Genomic DNA, 25870 nt, shown 5'->3' on the forward strand with positions numbered 1-25870 from the left:
AAAAAAAAAAAAAAAAAAAACCAGAAAAACCCCCAAACAAAAAACAAACGAACAAAAAAAACAACCGAATGGTTATCAAAGAAAGTAGGTTGGAAAAACAAAGGAACACACTGCATGTAAACACCTTCCCCGCATCGTGACTCTCCTCCAAAGACCCAGGCTCTGGACACTAGACGAGAAGAACCCTCCCTGTTTACATTCACACAAACATCTACTGGAAATCCTGCCATGTGGTGACGCACAGAAGGGTGACGTTCACATCGACACAGGGCAGTGTGTCGTCCACCCGCAGCACCTCTCTGGGATAGAGCCACCGGCTGCGGCTGCACTGTCGCGGCGCCGAGAGACCCAGTGCTGGGGTTCTGGCGGTCTGAACAAGAGCAATGTCCACGTTTTGATCCTGGCAGCGGGAAGATCCTGTCAATGCCTTCTCCATACTAGACGGAGGATGAATCGTAACAGTTGTAAGATAACCATTTGAGGGTGGTGAGGGTGCTCTTCGGCCTCTGGGTAGTTATTTACCTGCGAAAACACAAGCAGAGTTCTTGGTTACTCCCTAGCAATCTGGAGAGTGCACATTTAAAGCAAGACAAACATCCCACCTGAGTGGCAGGGGAACTCCATTCCATCTGTCCCGCCAAGGGGACGATGTGACCTCACAGAGTACAAGCATACCAAATGAGTTGTCCATCACTGGGAAAATACAGCAAATAGAAGACCATCAAACTACTCCAAAGGCATCCCGGAACTACAAACCTTCACGTGGGGGCTGAACAAGAGCCAGCTCTCTGGTGTTGGTGTCTCTGGAGAAGTGGCCGAGGGCGGGGGAGGGGCAGAGGAAAACAAAGGGTGAACTTGGGTCCCTTACTACCAGCCACATTCACTGGCAGTCAGACAGGCTCAGACTCCCTCGGAGGCGGACTCCGGTAGCTGTAATTGGCTTGAGAAAGCAGTGATTTGGGGGGTAATTTGCTCTAAGAAGCTAAATAAAGTGGAATAGTGATGGCCTTTGGCTGCACTGAAGCATAAACAGTGACCTGAGGGGCTGCCACTGTCGCAGACAAGGGGCTGCTGAGTCAACCTCGCCATCCCACACCAGGCCTGGGAAGGAAAGGGCAATTAAGAGCAAAGCCTGGTCGATTGTGACATACGTAGGTCTGTGACTCTCTGAAGACTGACAGTCCGAAGCCTGGGACTGATGAGAAGAATTCCGAGTCCCTTGCACCCTTCCAGAGTGTCCACAGGGGGATCTAACTCATCTCATTGGAGAACAAAAAGCAAGGGAAGACATTTGCCTCAGTGCCATGGGCCACAACCTGGTTCAAATTCAAGTCTGAAGCAGGCCCCACTGGTTTCCTTAACGACTAACCCACAAACAGGACCTGGCTGCGTGGCCGCCATAGTACCCCCCTCCCACCCACCCCCCCCCTTCACTAGGGTGGGAAGTGCTCCTAAAGACTGTCTGGGAATGACCATGAATCACACCGGGCCAGTCTGTCCCCTCTCAGACTCCAAAGATCCCAGCAGACACCAGCTGCAGAGGGGAGCTCCCCTCTCCCCTCTGTTTACATAGCTCTCAAGCTCAAGGGGCCAGGGCATTTCCCCTTTTCTTTCCATAACAAGATGGGAGGAAATCGGCTTTATGTCAGCGATTCCTGTGGAGGAGCTCCCGTGACCACAGGCTGCGATTTTTATCAGCTCTACACACAAGATTGCTTTGTTTTGATTTAACTTTCAAAATTACTTTGCTCCTTTGGTGTGAGAATAACTCAGCTTGGGAAGGTACTTTGGTGAAGACGAATAGTAACGGGGCTGAAAGAGACTGATTCAAAATAGAACCACAACTCACTAAAACAGAGAGAGCAGGCTCTCCGGCTGACTAAGTCATCGGTCCAAGGTGGGAAGACTCAAACGGGCCTGCTGTCACGGAGGCCCTCGGCGGAACCAGACACAGGATGACTGGGTATCTACAGTCAACACGCCAAGAATGGCTTGCCCAAGGGATGGGCCTCAACTGCTTACACTTGGCAAGCTTCAAATTCTTGTCCTGGTAGCATCTGGGGAGGCACCGACTGGCTCACCACGTGAGGATGACAGGTGGCCCGTGGTGGCTGTGGTCCAGGCTAATGAGAAGACATGCACAAAGGACATAGAAAATCAAGACAGGTGGCACTGACGTGGGAATGCAGGAAATTTTGGCAAAGGAAGACTCAGTCGCCAGGGGTGGCGGCGGTGTGCCGCCCTCTTGGGCCCGTGGTATGACAGCGCGGCACGCGCCTTTAGCAAGTGAACAATTGCTTTTGGACAACATTCAACGGAGGAAGCCATTAGTACTGAGTCAGAGCACCATGCCAGTCCAGAAATCCCCCAACAGCTGGCACGGTGGCTGGAGCTGCTCCTCTGGCCCGGCACATGTGGCCCACACAACAGAAAACAGCTGGCGGATGGGGGGCGCTGACTGACACCAGCTTCAGCAGGTGTGCCTCCGCCTGAGCCCAGTGGAGCTGACGCACGGCAGATTTGAGAGCCGAAGCAGAATGAAGACAAGAAGCCAGGACTTAATGCTTAGGAAAAGGGCTCCCCAGAAGGAGCTCCTTGTGACACACACATGGGGACCCAAGGCTGAGCCCGCGCTTCAGTTTTCATCTGGTTTAAGGGTCAGGAGAGTTGAAAGGATCATGCAAACCGAGTCTCCACACTCCTTCCCGCCACCCACACCTACAGGAGGGCACCTGGCCGGGACATGTTCAGGGCAGGCCTGAAAGTGACCGTCATTTGCGGTGGGGGTGGGGGGTGGAGGGGGTCCTTAGCCAAATGCCAGTGTACAGGGGAGAAGTCACCCACATGCTGCAAGGCCCCTCACAACTTCCGCAGAACTAGAAAGACAAGAGAACAGGCAAAGGACTAAGGGCATCAGATCTGTCTTCCTCGGCTGCAGCTCTTCGCAGAGTCACCTTCTGGCCTGTGCCCAGCGGGTCTGCATCAGTGACTCACACTCGGGCACTCCCAAGGGCATCTGTGTACCGAGGGCATACAGTCCAGGACCACGCCTGTGCCACCCGGTAGAAAACAGGGTGCTTTTCCTGATTACAACCACTTGAAACAGAAAACAAAGTACAATAAGGAAGGAAGGCCTGCCTCCCTCCTGGCAACCCCTCTATATGGGCCACAGTGTCCCCCAACTTCTTAGCCTGCAGTCCTGGCCCCAGTACCTCAGAAAGTGGCTGCCTGTGGAGACAGAGCCTTCGGCAAGGTGAGGAAGACGAGCTCACTGGTGGGGGGTGGGCAAGGTGTGACTACAGGGACTGAGACATAGACAGTATGCGACGACATGGAGGACAGAGCGTGAACAGGTCAGAGACAGGCGTGTGGAGATACCGGCGCAGCTGAGACCGATGCCGGACTTGTGGGCCCCAGAACTGAGGCGGAATTAACTCCTGTTCTTCACAGCACCCTGTCTGTGGCAAACCTTTCAGCCTACTGAACAATCATTCTCAGCCCTTCGCCCTTAAAGTGGAACACTTAAAGAGAAACACTTCTCAAGATGAAAGCTTAGCAACTGTTTCAGACTAAGTCACAAAGATGCCTGGGAGATCAGTCACGCGGATGCAGGTGGGTGAAGGGGTTACTTAAAAGGCTTTAGAGACAAGCAGGCTCTAAGGTGCTAAGAAGGGCTTGGGGACAGAAGAATCACCCATTGCCAGTGCTAAATGAAATGGCAGGCCTTCAAGCCTTCGAAACAACCCCATGGGGCCAGGGTGGCTCTCCTCAAGCTAAACTGGCCGGAAGTAGTAGGACAAGAGGTGGCAGGGCCAGGGCAGATACCCTGGATCCCATGCCTTCCTAGAAGGCACATGTCACCGAGGGCCACCTAGTCAAGCTCCCAGAAAGGAGAGTAATGATTACTAGCACGCCAGAGACAGGACAGAAGTTCAGGGGTAACTCCAGAGTCAACACAGCATCGCCTCCAAGAGGGACCTCTCATTGCTCAAGGTCACCTCCCTTTCAGCTCAAAGGAGGTTTCAGTGTGGGTTTGTGGAGTGGGAATAGAGATCCTCTGAGCGATTGCAGCAACTCAGCTCAGACTTCTGCTGGAATAGGGTTCAAATGCCAATCTCTACTTTAGAGCCCACGCTCAGCATAACACCACACAGAGAGCAGACTGGAGGGGGGGCTTAGAGTGACAACCACATCACAATAAAATTAAAGGTTGATGGAGATGTAAAATCACAGAAGGAGGAGACACTGTGAGACTGAGGAGTGACATCTGTGACAACATAACCACACTTCAAAGTCATGTTTCCTGGCAGTCAAGGTAACGGGGGTAAAAAACGATGGTATTGGGGCTGGAAAGATGGCTCAGTGGTTAGGAGCCCTTAGTGGTCTTCTTGTGGACCTGGGTTCTCTGCACCCTCATCAGATGGCTCATAATTGCTCTGAAGTCCAGTCACAGGGGCTCCAATGCCCTCTGTCCACTGAGGGTGCCTGCACATAAACTCATGCACACATACACATAAGTAAACAATGAATAAACCCTTTTAAGAAATGACAGTACCCTATCCCAAGTGCATCCCAAGATAGGCACCCTCAGAACTCTGAGACACAAAGGAATTTGACAAGTTGGAAGAGTGTGTCACATAGAATGTCCACACTGGAAGGCTCCAGATGTCCTAATCTTCTAACAGGTTTATTTATATGTACGTAGCAATCCATAGGAAACCCAATTTTGCACCAGGAAGGACTCTGGTAGTCTCCACTGGCAGTTCTGGCTCCAAAGAATGTGACACCATGTTCACCTGGATGGTGCAATGTTTCCCCCTCCCCACCACTCAGAGTGAGCCATCCAGGAGGCTGAGGAGACCCAGAACACAGCTGTGCCACTTCTATGGGATCCTAATCCAGCCATCTAAACAATGTTTATCAAAGCAGCTAGGAGGCCTTCGCCCCTCTCCAACTTCAGACAGAGACTCTGCTGAGATCCATGCCCACTGCTGCCCAGTCAGGCCAGACGGCTGCTGCCGAGAGGCCACATTCACTCTCTTTTTGTCACCAAGGGAACAAGTGCATTTAAACAGCCCGAGTCTGATAGCTTAGTGACCACAATGGCTGGAGAGAAGGCACAAGAGGGACTAGGACAATGTGAAGAGACCTCTGAATACTAGAGGAACAAATGTGCCCCCACCCCCAGACTCCTACCCTGCAAGCAAGCGGAGCTCTCACGATCTATGGTGACCACACTGGCGTGAAAGTCACAGACAAGCTGCAAACGCTCTCACAAACCGTACGTGTATCCTATCTATCTTTTCCTATGTACCATATGACAGAAACTGTTAAAAGTGAAGGTTTCTTATGGGGACACAGAAACCACTCCACAGGCTTAATTGCAGTGGGGGGTTACCTGTCTAGCCATCCTGGCAATATGACACACACACACATCTACTTGATGGGGATCCTGCTCTATCGCCAGTCAAACACGGTTCACGATTGCTATTATGTCTCCTGGGAGAGAGACAGGGGCAAAACACTCAATTCAGAGCAGGAACACACTGTTCTGAAATGCTAAGTGGGATGAAACACACTTTAACCACAACCCAGACCTCCTGCTTTGGTTCAGCGAGGTGAAGTCTAGCAAGGGGTGATGCAACAGCCTTATTATTTTTATGTGTCTGCAGAAGGGCCAAACCTTCCTTTCTTTGCATCTTCATTTCCTCCTCCAGAGATAAAAAAAAATACCCTGCAAACCTGGCTGAAGTTCCCCTCCAGGCACCTGCATCTCCTCTTAGTTACACGTTCATGGCTCACCGTCCCACAACTGCTGGGTAGCCCTGCAGGTGTAGCACCTGCCAGGCCGACAGATTCCTCACACGTGGGGGAGAGCAACGCAAGGATGTCTAGCCCAACACCCAGCCAGCCATCTGAACACACCTCAGTGCCTCAATCTCTTCTCATATTTGCGTACACCCAGACAGATGCTGCCGGCGCCTGTAGGGTCGAGCGCATCTGCCTCAAAACCACGTCCAAAGCCTCTAAAGGCAGCCGGGTGGACAGAGTTCCTGGCAATACTCAACGTGACACAGAAAGGAGTGGCAATGGCACCCAGGTTCTCTAGCACCCAACACCCAACATCTGACACCACAGTGGACCCATGCCCCTTGGCGGGGTGCATTTGCTTATGAGCAAACTGTCCCCAGTAGTTTCAGGGGCGTTCCTTATTCAGAGAAGCAGCACTCTGGAGTGAATCTAACCCAAACTCCTTCACTTGCCTCAAAGGGGAAACTGAAGCGCCCAGCTCCTCCAGTCATAGAACAGAAATGGTGTGGCCCAGGTCATGTGTGTGAGCACGGCCTAAAACCAAAATGCCAAACCGCTTCTTCCAACTACAAGGGGAACACATGTATACAATTGTGTCTCAAACCTCCAAGCGACTGCTTTTGCTACAAGAGACCTGCTTATCTGTAAATTCCCGTGACTTAACGCAGGAGGCAAGCAGCCCATCCCCATGCTTCTGTGAGTCAGGCTGAGTGCGGATTCTACATTTGCTATTCATGTCTTTAATGGCGCTTTTCACAACAGACTAAGAAAGCAGCTTATCTTGTTAAACCTCAGTTTTCAATTAATGAAGGCCTCTGGAGAACATGGCCCGAGGCCATCCATCTCTGGTTGGTCTCATCCACGCAAGCAAGCTATAATTTAGGCCTCTCCCTTGTCGGTGGTTTATAGGACCACCTTCGTTTCTAAACGCACGAATGTAGATAGCACAGTGGGTTCCCTTCCTTGGGAACGAGACACACGCAGGCTTCAAGTTTAAAAAACACAAATGTTTGTGTGTGTAACACTTGAGAGAAATTTGTTTCTGTGGGCCACCTTTTTGGCTCCACTGTTAACTGATGCAGGGCTCTGCTGGTGTCTACACCTCAGTCAGTTCATGCCTGTACATGTCGGACTGAGGAGGAAGCAGGCAGTGTAAGGCAAAGACGCACTGCGCCTGTGACCAGACAATGGAAGGGCTTCTTCTTCCATTCATGCATCGCCCTTCTGCAGGGTCTCTCCGCTTTAGGCTGGCTACGGCCAGGACATCACCAAGTCACCATCAGTCAAGAGCATTCTCTAGGAATACTGACTCAGGGAGGATGATCTGACTGAAACCCTCAAGAAGCCACAGGGGGTCATGGATCCCAGCTTCAGGGCTGGGCTGCGCTGGGCAGCAGAATGAGTTCAGTTTCTCCTAGAACAACTATATGAAGGGCTGACATCTTTCATAGCAATTTCAGTCCATGGCCAAGATACCCACAAGTGGACATCTTATTTCCAGAATTAGCGCTCACAGGTGCTCAGGCCCATATGACTTGCACTTGATGTCACTTTCAAAAGATGAGCTGGCCCAGATATGGGTATAGGAGCAGCAGCTAAGACAGGCAGACAGCACCAACGATGGCCACTGGAGATGAGTGAGAAGTGGGTGGTCTCACAGCCCCTCATGAGGAAGGAGAGGCTGTAAAGACCCAATGACCCTCCACCACTCAAGTTAAATGCAAACTGCTTGCTTTCCCCGTGACTTCCAGACAATCAGGTTCTCTGAGCTTCTCTCTGGACCTGCTGGCCTGCCTGCGCTGTCCTGCTCCCCACAAAAGCCTCTGCCACCCCCCTGCCCCTGAGTCTTCCAAACAGTACCACACTGCGGAGTGGACACCAAGAGTGAGAAGGGGTGGTACACCACGTGGGTATAACTTGGTCAGGGAGCATCTTTCGGGAGGCCTAGCCCCGTCCCCGGTGCAGCTTTGTCTCCTCCCGCCTAAGCTCTCGGACAAGTACTAACGCCACACACCACCTTGGCTCTGCATTGTCAGCAGCAGAGGCCCACCATACACGGTCCACCATACACCATACAACTTCCTACTCTCAACCCGTGGAAGCACCAGGTAAAAGAAATGCAGGGAGTCTATAAACTCAAACTGTCTGGGCCCTCCACAAGTGTCACCTTCCCAAGGACAGAGGAATTAGCGGAGCCAAAGTGCACCTTAATATCCTAATTCAATGCATGAGTCTATATACTGGGGCTTGGCTCAGTGTCTTCCCCCGCCGCCTCCATCTGTCATTTTGGGACAGATGAGAAGTCTAAGTCACTACCCATTTGAGGATCACAACTGTTGCACGTGGCCGAGAAGATGTCATAATTGCTCTCGGGAAGCACACGCTGGAGTATTAATAAGGGGTGGAGTCTTGTGAGAGTTCCCCATCCACACTGGCGTGCCAAGCAGGGTTGTCCTTGCTCAGGTCTTGTTTAGGTGACCATATTGAGATTTCACAGGGCAGCTTTCCTGTCCTATATAGATGACACAATCTCACAGCAAATGTCCTGTTCCTCTGGTTTGTACCCTGCCACCCACCCCCCACCGTGATGTTCCCTGACCATCTTATGGATGAATAGTTATAACAATACTAATTAAAGCAAAAGAGAACCTGAAATTGGGTGAGTAGGGAGATGGGGAGGATGTGGGGGAAGGGAAGAATAGGATCAAAACATTGTGTGAACGTTTCAAAGAATTAATAAAGTTTTTAAAAGAATAAGCTAAGGGAATCATGGCGAAAACAACACACACACACACAAGAAGACACACTAGGGCGTCAAGCTGGCATATTAACAAAGTTCTCTGTATGGTTCTAGAAATTATTCAAAATGGAAAGCTGCCACCAATTCCCACGATATAGAGCATGCATGTTCGAGTGACAGCTGCCTGCAGAGCCGCCCTGGGAGTCCAGCAGTCAGAGGTGTACTGGACTGGGCATTCACTTGTGACCTCCTCTCCTTATGTGGCCTCAGTGACCACAGCTCCGCCTCACACTGTCCCACTCTTCTCGAATGTACCCAATGCACAGCAACCACAAAAAGGCCTCCATTCCCCTAGGTGGTGACTTGGCAAGACATCCTGTCAGGCTTTGTAAGGTTGGAGGCAACAAAAGCTAACACTAGAGAGAAGATATCCTGCCCCGGTGCACACGCAAACGCTAACACTTGAGAAGACAACCACCCTGGTGCACACACTAAATTTCAGAGGCTTCGGTGCATCCTGTCAAGAAGGCAAGCGATGGGTACCAGCTCAGCAATAGGTCATCTGAAGTCATTATTCTCCCACTTCCTGCCTGGCTTCCTGTCCCGTGTTCAACAATGGACCATTCGTGTGATGACAGACAATGGGCTGCTCTTCCAACCAGCAAGACTGGTGGCTGCAGCTTTTGAGGTCACTGTGTCACTGTCTGAGTTTGAGGGTGACACTTTGAACTGGCTGCCGACACCTACCATTGGGAGTGTATCTGCCTCATTTTAGAGGAATTAGGGTCTAATTAGCATCTATTCCTCCCCCGCTGCCCCCCAGCCAACTAAGGAAGCTTTAAAGCTTTATTAGTGACTGCACTTCAGCATTGGGTTAAGACATGCTAAGGGTTGGCGAGACGGCTCAGCTGGTAGGAGCCCTAGTCACAGAAGTTCCCTTGTCTAAGTTAGACCCTGCGACCCACATAAAAACGCTGGATGTGGTGGGGTGTGCATCTGTCATCCCAGCACCAGTGAGGTGAGAGGCAAAGGAATGAGAATCGCCCGGAAGCTTGTAGCCTGCTAGTTCAAAGCAGAGAACTACCTGTCAAAAGTTGTTCTCTGACCTCTACACATGCACAGCGGCCTCAAAGGTGTATACGATCACACACACACACACACAAATGAAAAAAAAAGATACACAAAATAAAATCTAAAGTCTTGCAAAATAGTACAGTGATGTTTATTTACATTTACCGTGTTAAAAGGATGGGAAATAATAAAGTCACATCAGATGCAACCATCACAAGACACATCCTTAAACATGCAACCATGAAATAACGTTATCAGGAAAGCAGGAGGCCAAGCACACACACACACACAGCCATGGAAGAATCTGAGACGGTACATAGTGCCATCAGTACAGAACCTGAACCATCACCTGGATGCCCTCCCTGAGGGGCCAACCAGAGGATGTGATAGCTCTCACTCGCTACCCCCGACTTGGACCATCCTCAGCCATTCACAGTCCCCAGGGAGCTGCTTCAAGCATGCCCATCTGGGAGGGCCTCCTCGGCCTCTGCCCATACCTTATGATTTAAAATGAAACTTGCACAAAAATATCCATCAAACGCCTGGTTCTGCAGACAAAGGCTTCGATATGACCGGAGAGTAGGGTGCTGTGTGAACTCCTCTCAGTGTACAAACCCCAGCAGTACAAAGACCTGCCCATAGCCACGTCCCTCCTGAAACACCCTCACCCACAGGCATCATAGCCAGTTCCTATCCAGACTTAGTCTCTGGCAGAAATGGCATGTGTGGTGGTTTGAAAGAAAATGGCCCTCAAAGGGAATGGTACTTTTAGGCGGAAGTGTGTCACCGTGGGAGCAGGCTTTGAGGTCTCTTTTCCTCAGGCTTCCCTCAGTGTGGCAGTCAGCTGACTTCCTGTTGCCTGAGTCAAGATGCAGGACTCTAGCTCCAATACCACATCTGCCTGCATGCCACCATGCTCCCTGCTGTGATGAAAATAAACTGAACCTCTGAAACTGTAAGCCAGCTCCCTGAATTAAGCGTTTTCATTTATAACAATTGCCACGCTCATGGTGTCTCTTCGCAGCAATAAAAGCTTAAGACAGCCTGTCCTCCTGGACTCTGAACCCAACTCCAGCCCAAGACTAAAATGCAGTCCCTCACATTCTTGAGGAGCCTCCTGCCCTTTACCTCTGTCCTCAGCAGAAGGACCAGGCTCCTGAACGTTCCATGGCCTCATACAGTCAGCAAGTCCAGTCCTCACAGAAACACTGAAATCTCTAAAGAATCCAAGGCCGAGGGATTAGTGGATGTAACTTTAGTGGTAAATTATGAAATCAACCATTCTTCCCCAAAGATTGCCATTTTGGATCTAGGCTTAGAAGGTATTTATATTCTGTGAAGAGATCCATGTCAGCGGGCAGATGCCAGGCTTATGTCAACTAAACACAATATTGTGAAAAATTCCTCAGCCCATTCATCAACGTGACAGTTCCCATTTAATGACAGAAGCGTAACTATAGCGCGTGCGCACGCACACACATCCCCCAACACACCCCATGGAAAAGCAGGAAGGGGAACTGAAATTATTCTCAAGGTTCGGGACTCCCTGACAAATCTGCTTCTCCTCAGTGGGGGTGGGAAGGGGCAGGGTGGTGGCAATGGTGGTGTCCCTGTGTGTCTGAGGGAGGTCTGAGTAGCCCTGCAGGCAGAAAATGAGAGCCCAAACTACTCATGGGGAGCACTCACTTACTTTGGACCCGCTGGCTAATTAGAAAATGTCTATATAAAGACAGAAACACCTCAAGGTCCTATGCCTGACATCTCTCCAGAGAGAAGAGAGGTTTCATTTGAATGAAGGAGAAAGGAGCCAAAGTTACTTTAGGACACATTGTTAAGAAACTGGTCATCCCACCCACAGCCATCCTGAACCTTAGAATCATAAAGCCTATACCCTCAAAAGTGAATTCCCTGGGAAAGGGGGCACCAAACGGACAAATGTCTTCATTCTATCAGGTGAGCACCAAAACGGTTTTTAAACGTACTGCTGCTAAAGAAAATGATGAACTAAGTTAATTATTATTATAACTAAAGTCAGGAACATACCTGAGAAGTCTATGGAGCAGCCAGCCAACCTTATTTAACCTCCGCGAGGTTCACGTCGTAAGCTATTGATTACCGCTCTCCTAACATTTCAATAACCCACTGTGCAACATCCCTGGCACCCCTTGCTGGTAGTCCTGGCTGAATGACAGTCTAGACTTTAATAGCTCTACACATGGAGAAGCACCTTACACGAACTGAAAACTAAGTGCTCCATATTTACAAGGAACTATTTCAAGATGTACATAAATAACCTTTTAAAGGAGTTTTAATCCCTTTAAATATGCTGAGGTCTCTTGCACATAAAACACCTCTTGCAGCTTCACACTGTGCCTTAGCTAAAGGCAAGCACCCAGATGCGGCAGGAGCAGACTTAAGGAGAGAAGTGATGTAGCCCGCAGCTTGTCAGTCTCCTCTCCCATGGGGGTGGGGAGGGGTCCTTACCCTCCTCGCGTAAGATTCGTTGAACTCGTCTCCAATCCGCCGGAGCTCCTGTGCAATCCAGATCTCAGGGCGAATATCTGCAGGTTCCTCCTGAGACTGCCTTATGGAAGCTGTAAGGGCACAAAAAGACCAGAAATCATGCCAGGGTCCACAGCACTGAGAACATCACACATGAGTTTCTAGGAACAAACCCATCTCACACACTGCCGTCTTTCGGGAAGCCCCCTGGCTTTCAGGGACTCTCACTCCGGTGCTGAGAACCATGAAGGAAGCATCATCTTAGTCAGTGGCCTAGGCAGCTTTCTGCTGCTGAGGAACCGGTTTATTTGGCTCTCACAGTTGATCACAGTCCATCAAGACGTCAAGGAGCAGAGGCAAAAGAAGCAACAACGTTGCTTACTGGCTAGCTTCCCATGGCCTGCTAAGCCTGCCTTCTTATACAGCCCAGGGCCACCTGCCCAGGCTGGCCCTGCCTGCAGCGGGCTGGGCCCCCACATCAATCATTTATCAAGAAACTACCCCAGAGATTTCCCTGCATGCAACCCAAGGAAGGGAACTCCTCAATTAGGATTCCCTCTTCCCAGGAGACTCTAGCTTGTGTCGAGTTGACCGACACAACAAAGCAGAACCAACAGTCAATGTAGAAGTGACAAAGAATTAACGTCACAGAATTGGAGACTCAGACTTACAAGAACTAAATCATCCTGGCCCAGCCACACATACTCCTACTCCAAAAAGAGTCCTCAACAGCACGGTGGAGATCACCAAAGAAACACGACAGTGACCGGTGATGCGGCTTAGTCGTGAAGGCACCTGATGCCACCAAACCTGACAAGCTTTATTTCCGTCCCCAGAATCTACAAGGTGAAGGCAGAGCACTGACTCCACAGCTGACTTCTGCCTTACCCATGAACACAAAGTAAATGTAACAATGATGAAAAAGAAGTAAGTAGCCAGGTGGTGGCGGTGCATGCCTTTAATCCCAGCACTTGAGAGGCAGAGGCAGGCTGATCTCTGTGAGTGTAAAGCCAGCCTGGTCTACAGAGGGAGTTCTAGGACAGCCAGGGATATAGAAAGAAGAGGAAGGAAGGAAGGAAGGAAGGAAGGAAGGAAGGAAGGAAGGAAGGAAGGAAGGAAGGAAGGAAGGAAGGAAGGAAGGAAAGAAACTAGTGATAAAGAACTTGCCTAGCATTCATGGGGTCCCAAGGGCCATCCCTAGAACTACATTAGAAAAAAAAGATAAAACATAAGAGAACATAAAATTTTAGTTCCTCTGTAAAATACCCACAATACCCACTTTGGTCTTAGAACAAGGCACAAATTCCTAGGAACAACTCAAACCCAATGAAACGTGGAAACCTGAGCTGCTCAGAAGATGGCTTTCTACAGAAGCAGGGCCAGTGACACCAAGAGCTCATCCAGACGGGAGCGGCATCAGCCCATCTCTGGGTGTTGTAGTTCCACTGTTTCCCCCATAGACACTGAAGAGGGATATCTAGCTTCAACTCTGGGGTTGGGCGGGTGTGTGGGGCAGAGATAGATATATGCTTTATTTATGAGGCTGGTGGGATGATCGAACTTGCTGGTCAACTTACCTAATGTTCGTTATGGGGCAAGATTCACTGTTTTACTCAAGGAAATGACTGTGAGCCATGTGGTTCTAGGAGGCCAAGCTGAGGTCTCATGGACCTGAAGCTCTTGTGGACGAATTTCTTTTCTCTCCTCTCTCTTCTCCCCTCCCTCCCTTCTCCCCTCCCTCCCTTCTCCCCTCCCTCCTTCCCTCCCACCCTCCCCCTCTCTCCCTCCCTAGACAAGGTCTTATGCACCCAGGCTGACCCTGAATTCCTGATCTCTTGCCTCCACTTCCCAAGTGCTGGGGTTACAGGTGTGTGTCACCAATTGTCTGGACTCAAGATGCAACATGGTTCACACTTTGGTCTTGGGCTGTTTAAAACCTTCAGAAAATTGCTTGAGTTCTCAGCAACGCCTTCTGAACTCAAAGAAGCTGGCCTGCTTTGAGCCACCTGATCTTTCCTGCTGGCAAGGGACATTTGGGGATGGTTCGACTTCCTCTCTCTTGACTGGATCCTCTCATGAAGCAGCATGACCTTCCCCATGCCTCTCATGTCTGCTGCGCTGCTGTTCTTTACACACGGAGAGAATTATGCTTTAATAAGCATTGCCAGCTTCTCCCACTGTAACACGAAACAGTGACTAACTCTGATGAATGCCTCCACACTGTAAAAGAAGCCTCCTGGCATTCTAGCTAATTCTTCTCTCACATGTATGCTTCAGAAGGTGCTCGGTTTCACACTTGGCTGGGAACTTAAAAAGCCACTGAAGGAGCTAGCCTGGGTCACAAGCTGACTTATCAAAATTTGCACTTAGCAAGCACACCAACCCTGCTAGCAGCTATGGCTCTCTGGTGGCCAAACTCAACTTGTTTAGAGATAAATGCCTTGTTGTTTGAGGAGATAAGCAGCCAGCCTGTTTCTCCCATAAAGAACAGTTCAATGGCTGTTAGTACAAGTAAGTACACAGATATAAATAGATTCCTACAGCCCATCAGGGAGGCTCAGGGTGGGAGAGAATGGAAGACCACAGACCAGATTCTGAAGAGAAAAAAACAAAAAACAAAAACAAAACAAACAAAAAAACCCAGAAAAAACAAAACCAAACACTGAACCAAGGACCAGAAACAGTGGCAAGCCTGGGGCCCTGATCTGTGATTTCTAAGAGCACTTAAGAGTCAAGAGGGTGTATTAACCCAAGATAATGATTAGACTAAGCTTAGTCTACACTGTAATCGGCAGGCAATAGCTCTGGGTTAGTAGGCAGGCTACCAGCTGTACTTAGGTGTAATTTTCAAACGCTGTTACAAAACAGCGATGGACCACTCACAGAGGAGGCTGGTGTAGCTCGGACTCGCTAACATACCACCCAGCCTGTGTGTGTGTGTGTGTGTGTGAGACTACGTAGCCCTAGCTGAGCTGGGACTGCCTATTTAGGCCAGGCTGGCCTCAAACCATCTGCCCCTGCCTTCCAAGTGCTAGGATTAAAGGCGTCACCATTCATGTCTGGCTGGTGTTTTGTGTTTTTAAAGATCAAGAAGCTGATTTCTTTTTTTCTGTGATGCTAAAGATCCCAAGGCCTCCAATGTAATGGTCAAGGGTTCTACTAATGGAGCCACAGCCTCCAGGATAGTTGTGCTTTTAGATTTTTATTTACTTTTATTTTACGCATGTAGCTGTCCTTGCCTGCATGTACTTACCTGCACTGTGCATGACTGGTGTCTGGGGAGGCCAGATGAGAGTGTCAGTTCCCTTCAAACTAGGGTTACAGATAGCTGTCAGTTGCTATAAGGGTGCTGGGACTTGAACCCTGGGCTATCTCTAGCCCCTTTGGTTTTTTTTTTTTTTTTTTTTTTTTTTTTTTTTTTTTTTTTTTTTTTTTTTTTTTTTTTTTTTTTTTTTTTTTTTTTTTTTTTTTTTTTTTGTTTTTTTTTTTTTTTTTTTTTTTTTTTTTTTTTTTTTTTTTTTTTTTTTTTTTTTTTTTTATGGGAAGCAAATACTACTCCTCTGATCTAAACTGAAAATTAACGGCTAGTATCTGCTCCACGAGGCACAGGTAATATGCACACAGTAGATATGAACTAAGCTAGACTCTACGGTTAGCTGTGCACTTAAAGAAAAGCCCTCTGGGGATGTCTGTGTGTATGAGCACATGAGATTATGCCAATGTGTGCGGTCCAGAAGATTGAGGCGAGTGTTACTCTCCATCCTTCTCTGCCCTTCTCTGCCTACTGCTTTTGGAGGCAGGGTCTCTCCCTGAACCCAGCTCACATTCTCCTCCATGAAGTCGGAACCCAGAAGACTTCAGCAGTCCTGTCTCTGCCTGTACTCCGAGCTGGGGTCACAGGCATGTGCGCAGACGCCTGGGCTGTGACTCAGGTGTGGGATCTGAACTCTGGTATTTATGACTTTGGCAGCTTAACCAGTGAGCCATCCCTTCAGCCCCAATATACTAAGTTTATAACAAAAAAAAAATCCTATTTAGAGTATTTTATAAGGCATCATCTTCCTTTGTATTAAAGGCTTACTAGTTACAATTAATATGGTATGCTGCTTAACAAGATATCTTACACATATATTTTCCTTGGAGTATAGGGATGGGGTGCAGGGAGGCTTCCTGCTGAGCTCCAGTTTTATGCTAGTGAGTGCCCTATGAGAACAAAGCAGAGCACAGAATGGTCCAGCTCATCCCTTCTACACAGTGCAGGTGAGCTAGAAGCGAGGTCTTCATTCCCAAGGCGGAGTGGCTCAGTTTCCTCCCACAGTTACCCTGAGCACCGACGACCACAGCTGTGGTACACAGACACCACAGTTGTTGATCTTCTGAAGGTGCACCTGGAGCCTGTGGGCTGGAGACCCAGGGCTCTGAGAGCATGCCACCCCACCTCTTGATTCCTGTCACCCTGTCCTGCATGCACCCGCTTACTAGAGATATGCCTGAGAATTATAAATGTTCCCACGTGTTCATGGAAAAGCTGTTTTTCAAAGCCCCTCCAAGCAAGAGGGCCACAGTTCTAAACCAATGAGGACTTTTTACACGCAGATAAAAATTCTTCAAAGGGGAAATTCTTAAGTCACAGTTGCAACCTCAGAACAGTTTCAGTATTTAAGAAATGTTTCACTCTGTGAACCTGGCATGAGTGTGCATGCACACACACACACACTCCAAGCAGATGAAGTGTATGAGACCACACATGTACTATGAAGCTGTGACTTGCAGCCAGACTCCAGCCCTGCAGGCCACTAGCCTGCACCAGAGGGGACTTCCCAGGCTCAGGGTTGTTCCTCTTTACTGTTAACAAATCCAACTATTAAAACTTTCTTATGTGCTGGGTCAGACACATGCAGCTTTGCCAAGTGTCCTCTGCCTGCTGAGTTTTCATATAACTCCAAGGAAAAATCTTTTGAAATCCTAAACATGATTTTTCTATGTGGCACGAAACCAGTTCATGTTTCTACGCAGGAGCAGGGGAGGGAAAGGGCCTCAGTGATGCAAGATGTGGGTCACTTGGTCAAGAGTTTTCCAACTCATAAGGCAACACAAGCTCCTCAAAGCCCAGTAACCGGAAGGACTGATATCATGGGTAGGTGGTTGGAAGTGAAATCAAGCTATGCCTTCGCTGCACTGAACGCAATGGGTTCAAAGAAGTGAGGTCACATTGTGGCGCTCACGGCCCTCCCGCCAGTTGTCCTTGCTTCAACAGTGCTGTGTAACAACACAGACAGGCGTCCTAGCACATCAACTTACAGTCTCACCTGCAGTCCCAGCTCAGGAGCAGGCTAGCTCAGTCTCTATGACTAGCGGGCACCTCCTGTCCTGGTGGCCCCGGTTCCCACCAGCATTACAGTGTAGCCCAAGCAGAAGCCAACTCGAAACCTGCAGGAAAATTTCAGCCCTGTCTCTGGATGGTCGGTAATCCGCAAAGATCAAATTTTCAAAGTAATCAGCATGAACTAAACCAAATCCATATTCAACTCAGAACAGGAAAAAGACTCCCTGATGTCCAAGTAGACAAAGGAATGTGTGACTTTGAAGAAACGATTGCTTACTTCAATCACACGACAGAACACACTGAAGACAGTCAAAGGCAATCAGTCCACGTAGGAAGAAAGATGGCTAACCTCTCTGTAGCCATCCCAGGGCTGTCCATTCCTGTCCCTGCCGAAGCTCTGACCAGACAGACCACCAACACCTAAAAGGGCCCCTCCAAAGATTCACTTCCTTGTAGATTCAAACCAGCTACAAAATAATCCCCCAAAAGATGCTCCAAATATGGCGTGGTGTGGGGGGAGGATGTCCTCAGGTAGATACTTTGACTGTCAATGTTCTCTGCGGCAAATAAAAAATTCTGGGATGTTGGATCAACACAGTAATCTGCTTACTTAAGTTTATCATCAGAAACAATCGTTATGTATTTATGTACACCCAGAGCTCACAGGAGGAATAGAGCAACCAGCCAGTGTGCTGAGGCAAGCCTTCAACGCTACCTTAGCCAAGTGGTCCTGTCTCTTCCCAGCCAGGCAAAGGTAAGGGGGAGCTGTTGCCACTGCAGCGAGGGTACACTAAAGGCTGTGTACTCAGAAATGCCACCCAGGAACCAGTCAAGCTTCCCTCCTCAAGCTCATCCCCTCCCTCAACCTTTCCAGGTCTTTTTATTTTTTTTAACTTTCATCATTTAATTTTTTGATAGACAAATCTAACAAGTCTCCTGAGCCAGCTGACAAAAATGACAAAAATGAAAGCTATCAGAAATAAAAGCACAGGGGGCTAGAGGAAGAGGACAGTCAGTTAAGCCGTCTGCTGTACAGGCGCGAGCTTGGATCCCTAGCACCCAGCACTAGGGGAGGCGGAGACAGTGGGATGGTAGGACTCACTGGCTAACCAGCCTGAAGGACTCTGTGATGCCTACGTTCAGTGAGAGAACACAGTCGTCAGGTCTAAGGATCAGAGTAACTGAGGAAACACCCAACACCGCTGGCCTCAGCACACCTGTGCATGTAGGCACACGCACATACCATACACACACACACACACACACACACGTACACACACAAATAAAATTAAAAGAAATAAAATTTAGTATTTATAAATAAAGCAACTGCATATAGCCTAAGAGCTTAAGTTTCTCTCAGGCACATTTGTGTCAAGCCTGAGTTGTCAAACGAATTCAGGACGGCACCTTCAAAACAGCTGCTAGAATGAAATGCTCAGTAACTTAGTGCACGACCCAGAGCCAGAGCTCTCCTACTCACTCTTCCGGAGTCCTCCCCACTGCCTTCACGTAGCCCCGAGCTAATAAGTCCTAACGGGCCGCTTTCATCGGTTTCCAGCAGCCGGATGGTTTGCAAAGCCCAGTTTCCAAAAACCTCTGTCTGAAGTTGGACAGAGATGTGGAAACTAGTGTTCACAAGGCCTTTCCCCTTCACCAAGGCCCGTTTCGTGCAATAAAGTCCAAACTGAGTGGCAAGTAAGATGCAGGGCCTTTTCATTCATCTCTGACTCCACATCAGAAGCCCTCACTACCCCTTCCATCTGAGCTGTCCCCCCAACACACACTAGCCTATTTACTAACATGGGCGGCATGCGGGGAGCCCAAGCTGCATTGCCCATGTCCAGAGACATCTCAGTTGCAGAGGGAGCACAGCTTCTAGTGGGAGACAGGGTAGACATCCTTGGTGACAGGCCACCTGGTTTCTCAACACTTCTGCTCACTGCCAGGTCAGGTGCCCTTTCCCACAATGCCGCAGTCCCCACTGACAGCCAGTAAGTACTACAAAGCTCTCTTGGAGGAACTGAATGCTCCCTTCTAACCTTCCACCCCAATCATGATTCTGCCCCAGGGCTGTAAGACAACCTATAATAATCCCTCTCAACCATCACACCCTTCTCTCTCTCCTCTCCTCTTCTCTCTCTCTCTCTCTCTCTCTCTCTCTCTCTCTCTCTCTCTCTCTCTCTCTCTCCTTTACATTATTTTGGATTTTACTTATTTTTATTGTATGTACATGGGTGTTTTGCCTGTGTGAACATCTGTGCACCAAGGGCATGAGGCGGAGAGAAGACCTTCCGGAACTGTAGTTAGGTGGTTTTCAGTCACCACGTGGATGCCGGTGATTGAACCCAGGTCCTCTGAGAGAGCAGCCACTGCCTTTAGCCCCTGGAGCCATCTCTCTAGCATCTCATCTCTTTTTAATCACCAAAGCTGCCAAACCTGATCCACAGCTATTTCCTCTCGTGAACAATACGCCCTGGCTAAGAGGCTCCTAGCCATAACGGTGCCTCCTCTCCTGCCATGCTCCTGACGTCAATGCTCTGAAGGGCACAGGGCATCATTTCATACTCACCGGTCAGGCCAGGACACTCCTGTGTCTTGGTCTCTTCGATCCTGTCCCAGTAAATCTCTGGGGCAGCTCCATCTCTGTCCACTGCTGTTATTTACATTAAGAAGATTATGGGAATCTGACTGCACATCTTATTTTAGTAAGCATAAATAACTTCAAAACTTCACTGGTCAAATGAACACCGGCCCTGTATTCACTTTAGGACGAAAACATAAAACCAATATCCCTTCCTATTGAGCCATTTCACCATTTACGCCACAGTCAAAAGAACCACGTGGAAACCCTTGGAACGCAAGGACTGGAGACGTAGCTCAGTGGGAAACCCTGGACTAGTGAGCAGGAAACCCTGGGCTCCAGCCCCTGCAACACAAGTATGGCCTGGACTGAAGACTCCGTGGTAGGATACCTATTCGACCTGGCACAAGTGAGGCCTCGGGTTGATTCTACCTGGCAGCTGACACACTAGGAAGTCCTGAACTACAGGGTGTGTCTGAGGCCAACCTGAGTTACAGAGGGAAAGTCTAAGCCCCGCCCCCAACAAGGCCAACATTACCATCCAAACCACAAAGGCAACATCCAACATCCAAATACATTAGCTCACTTACGACTTTCCTCCAGAATAGGTCATTTAGAAACCCAATGTTCCTAGCTTTCAGTAACTATAAATTACTTCATGACAAAATCATATTGGGGAGATAAGAATTTACACTATAATATAAAAACTCCTGGGTTCCAGAGTTAACTGTGGCTTCCCGTATGTAATTTAAAATCAGTAGCAAAAAAGAAAAAAAGTGACAATAGTTTCTCCCTTAAATTTACGTAAGGTTTCACTCTTGACTTTTTTTTTTTTTTTTATCTCAGTGACAACAAAGACCAAGACACAGACCAAAAAAACAAGGGCAGAAACGGCCTCTGCAAAAGTCACCCCTTAGCTCTTTTTTTTTTTAAATGAAAGCCTTAGTTACAAACTTAGCATTTATAATAGCCATATACAAACTCAAGCAGTAATTCAACACAGATGTACAGCCGTCCCGGGAACTCGCCGAAAGGACGGAGACAACAAAACCTTCCCACTTCCCTGCACAAAGGCAGCTGCCTCCTTTTACCCATCTCGGAGGAACAGAATAAACTCTCCTACCTCAATTCCAGACGCTGCTTTGCATAATTGCAAAGACAATCACTGCGCTTGGACAGTTAATGGTTTAAATGTCTGTCCCAGCTGGGCTTTGAGACTCTTCCCAGACAACCCCAAAAGCTTGTGCACCTTGAGCAGGCATATTAGACACATTCAGGCTGAAGGTGACATTGAGCCACTTAAGGACGCAGTGTAGACCAAAGTCAGTTCTGTGACAACAGAAAGAAAAGTAGAAAGAGCTAAATGCAGCTGCCAAAGAAAGCTGGAGGGTTCAAGAGATGACAGAGCGATTAAGAGGAGTCGGAGAGGAGGTGGGAGCCAAGTTCCTTCACCAGCGGCCTGATGCCAGCTTCGGGTGACAGTCAGCTTCTGCACAGTGCACAAGTCTAAGGGAGGTGGCAGAGAGACACTTCGAATGCACAAATGTTACACAATTGTGTCCCATGCCCTACCTCCATACAGGTGACTTCTCAGTTGGGAAAACACCAGACTGAAATAAAGCTCAAAGTTAAGAGTGAAATTTGTAGCTATGCTTAATCGGTCTGTTCTGATCACCAACACCAGCTCTGGTGACTGCAGGTGCAGGAAGACACGGGAAAACTGCTGTCACTGTGAGTTCACGGCGACAGCCTGCTCCTCTGAGCAAGCCCGTGACATGCCTTTCCTCTGGCCCACAGAGGCAGGGCAGATACAGCTGGCTGGCAGCCACAGCCCGAGCCCCTTCTGAAAAGTCCCCCATGTAATCCAGGATGCTGGCGTTGCTGTTGGGAGCTCTGACCACTCGGAGTGGCCTCCCCACTCCCCTGTTTCAGGCAAGAGCTCCAGGCACCTGTCATGATAACGGGACTGTCATAGCAGAAGGACCAAGACTCCATGCCGGTCACTGGCTAAACCCTCCCACCGCTAGACTCCATCACACCAACAGGGCAGGAAGAGGGGGAACACCAAGGTAGCCCTCAGCACGTGCACTGCAGAGGCCAGGCGTGCAGTGGAGAAACCACACAGAGCTAAAATTCAAGAGGAATCAGGAGGTGAGCTGCTACAAGGTACAGCACGCAAAACTTACATATTAGTTTAAGTAGAGCTGAGGATTGGTGTCTGATAGATACTTATGTCATACTTATCCTGACCTCATCGCCACTATTTTATGCTGAGAAACTTGTCAAGGCTCCAAAAGCCAGACGAATCAAAGCAAAACAACAAAACAAACAACAAAAACCAAAGCTTCTCTCACTGTCTGTGGGGCTGGGGATCAAATCCAGGGCCTTGGATGTGCTGCCAAGTGCGAGCCCACTGAGCTACACCCGAGCCCTAAGAAACATCCTCGCATTTTCTCTAGCATGGTCAACATATAGAAAAGTAACACAATATACTCTGTGCATCTTCAGACACAAGCATTCCTAAGGGAAAAACAGATCCTGTCCCCCTTAAGTGGCTGGAGAGACGGCTCAATGGTTAAGAGCATTGCTGCTCTTACAGGGGACCCAAGTTGAGTTCCCAGCACCCACATCAGGCAGCTTATGGCTCCCTGTAGCTGCAGTTTCTGGGGATCCAATGCCCTCTTCTGGCTTCCTCGAGCATTTGTACAAGTATGTGCATAAGCGGGCACATGTACACACACACAAACACATGCACACGCACATACCAATAACAATGAAAACCTTCTAATTTTTCATTTATTCTAAGTTGCCTATATTGAAATATTTCAGCAACAAGAATAGGAAACTACACTCTGATACAAGAGAATGCGATCTGCCCTGCAGGGAAGGGGAGAAGCCAAACACCGTTGCGTCCCAGCCTCTCTCAGTTACATGTATACTCATCTTAAACTCAAACGGTCGGTTTTATTATTTCTTAGCTTCAACTTCAAACTCTCACTCCTAAGGAAACAGAGCTAAGTCCAAGCACACCAGGTAGTCCACACTGTGCAGAGGCGGGCAGCAGTACCAACGATATTAAGGCCAGGTTTCACCGTCAGACAACCCGCTCTTGAGGTCTCACTTTGGGAAAAGGCAGGAAAAGAAACCCACTCCCATGTCCGTACACACAAGCCATGCCCCTGAGCAGCGGGCATCAACTGTGAGCCTGGACTGCACACGTGAGCCAGAGGAACATGGGCTCTGAGGGGAGATGAGTCACCGACGTGGCCCTCTCTTGTCCCATTGGCCATGGCCACGGCGACAGAAGTCAGCAGCCCTTTATCATGAGCATCACTGGGGGACAGGCCACAGTGCTCAGAAACATGAGGCTCTTGTCAGAAGAAGAAAATCAGGTTAGGGAAAGTAAAGTCGAGTCTGGGCTTCCCACAAGACACCATCCGAAGTAACACTCAGAGACTCAAGTGGTCTGGCCTCTTGCAAACCCAGGTTCAGCTGCCATTAGGTAAATGCCATTCTACGCTGTGAACGCTGGGCCCCCATAGCACAGGAAAACCGCACCCAGACGGCCTTGAAGAAACACTCTTTGCCAATTCTTAGCTAAGGCTAGCCCATCCCCTTGCAAGTGACAGGGGCAGTCTTGAGTGATCAGATGTCGGGCCTTCTCAGAAGTAACAGGCTGGTCCACAACACTGGCCTGCAGGGGAAAGTGGTTCTCTGCTTCTAAAATACACACTTCTGAACTCTCGGCAAGTTTCTGCCACATCAAATTGTCCATCTCCAGCAGGAGGCCTAGGCTCAACCCCAAGCCAGACAGAGCTAGTACAGGCAGGGTTTCCAGCTACCCCTGCACGGTCCAAAGATTTGCCAGAGAAGCCAAGGTTCTTCTCAGGGTGAAGTTCGGGTCCACCAGCTGACCCGCGACAAGTTCAGACCTCCCTCCCCCACTCGAGAGAGTCTCTAGGAAAGAGTTTCCCCTCTTTGCTTGTTTGGTCTGGAACCAGAGGGCTTTTGAGTTACACACAGCCGTACTCCCACAGACTTCCCTGTGAGTTTCTTAGGCTCCGGAAGGGCAGTTTCTTTCCACAGACATCAACAGAGAATGCTGCATGCCAGCCGTGCCTATGGCCAGCAGGGGTTCCTCCTGGAAGGCAAGGAGAAGCAATGAGTCCCCACTGGGGGATTCCTGTCCAAGCTCCCACAGTATGTGGGGAACTCGGGTCCCCACAAGATGGACGAGGAGACTAGAGACAGACTTGACAGATGCACTGTCCTTGGGTCAACAGAGGAGCAGCCAAGAGCCTGCTCAGACTTGCTCTGCGTGGTTGTACAAGGCTGAAGAGAGAGGCAACCAAGAAGGGCACCGACAGGGGCCTATGGGCTGGAGATGGTCCATTCTACACTACTTACAGCTGGACATATTTTCTCCATCTTTTTAGGTCTATGAACTTCTCTAAAAACAAACTTGCTATCAACAATTTTAATTTTAAAAGAACATGTCAGGGCATGTCCCTCATGCTACTATTAGTTTTTTAAAGACTTATTTGTGTATATGTGTGTGCGTGTATGGGTATATATGTGTGTGTATGAAAAGCCTGTCCCATGCTGCCCTTGCTAGGCACCACTGTCCAGGACAGAGCTCCAGCTGTAAGTAGACAGATATGCTGCACCTGTCCCCCTCTCCAGCTTCCTGTACATAAACTAAAACCAATCCCTCTCCAGGCTATCTCTTCTACCTTATAATCTAATCACATACAACTATAAGACTTGGGATTTTCTTTACTAATCGCCCCTAGGGGCATTACCTATTATGGGATTAGATCTGGTTATCCACACATACAGGAAGCAACAGAGCACAGCCCTGGGCCTGGCCACCAGTCACACAGGGCAAATGAGAACGACAACATACGTGATAGTTATTAAAAAGACGACATTTCAGTTTTAAAATGTGGGGTCCTTTGAGTGGGATAGGTGCCTTTTCTGGGGTCTCTACCCCAGAGACACCATAATCTAGCTTTTCCACCTCGGGGGTGGCGGCTACTGAGTCAAGAAGTGGGAGCTTCTTCAGACACCAAATCTACCTTGATCTTAGATGCCTAGCCCCTGCAGTTGTGGAAGTGAATCGCCACTAAGCCATTCAGCCTGGAATTGTTATGACATCCTGAATGGAGCAAACACAAATGGCAAACACGACCTAGTTAAAAGATACAGACCCCTGAATCCCCAAGGAAGGGCGGCTCCATAGCCAGGTCTGCCTTGATCATAAGAGAGCATTAACGTTGTGTGCAAAGCACAGAAAAATGGGCAAGGGGAAAGAGGAGGGCTTCTGGGGCTCAGCACTGAAGAGTGACACCGGGGTAGTTAGCCTTCATTGCCTTCACACAGCCCGGACAGGCTGCTCCAGAAGCAGGCAGTCGGAGAGAATGCACCAAGAACTGTCTGTTCTCACCAAAGGGCCCCCAGGAAAGGATGACTGAACAACAAAGAACCCAACTGTAAGTGGGCTTAAACCCACTTAGTTTAAGCATGGCCACTGGAGAGAGATCTTCCAGTCCAGCCCCAGCCCAGGGACGACTAGGGTCACTTAGATTCCAGCAGGAGACACTGTGGGCTGAGTGTCAAGTCCCTGTCTGGGAGAAGCAATCCTGTTTCTCCTGCCAGGTAGTACTGGTGGGGCAATATGGCCACCTGGCTCCATCTCTTGACTGGCAGATGCAGTCCTTAGTCCTTTATCAAGGTAGGAGTAGACAATTCTAGCTGCAAATCTCCAATGAAGCAGCAAGGAAGAGGCTACAAGTTTGGGTTAGCTACACAATATACACTCACTGAAGGAGCCAGTGCA

The 25870-nt window shown here is 49.0% G+C and overlaps 1 protein-coding gene across 4 annotated transcripts in view; it reads right to left on the reverse strand.

The window, feature by feature from the left end:
• Positions 1-6: 6 nt before the first annotated feature.
• Positions 7-25870, reverse strand: part of Bcl2l11 (BCL2 like 11) — a 34610-nt gene continuing 8746 nt past the window's right edge. For all 4 annotated transcript variants that reach the window (XM_050134251.1, XM_050134250.1, XM_050134249.1 and 1 more), the window contains 2 exons: positions 12107-12216; positions 7-522 (listed from right to left, as the gene is read on the reverse strand). In XM_050134251.1, the coding sequence (XP_049990208.1) occupies positions 421-522; positions 12107-12216 (212 nt within the window). In that variant the 3' untranslated portion in view covers positions 7-420. The remainder of the gene's footprint in view (positions 523-12106; positions 12217-25870) is intronic.

Source organism: Alexandromys fortis, unplaced genomic scaffold, assembly GCF_014885135.2.
Source record: "Alexandromys fortis isolate MF-2015 unplaced genomic scaffold, M_Fortis_MF-2015_v1.1 scaffold_6, whole genome shotgun sequence".
In the NCBI taxonomy this organism is placed as follows: Eukaryota; Metazoa; Chordata; class Mammalia; order Rodentia; family Cricetidae; genus Alexandromys; species Alexandromys fortis.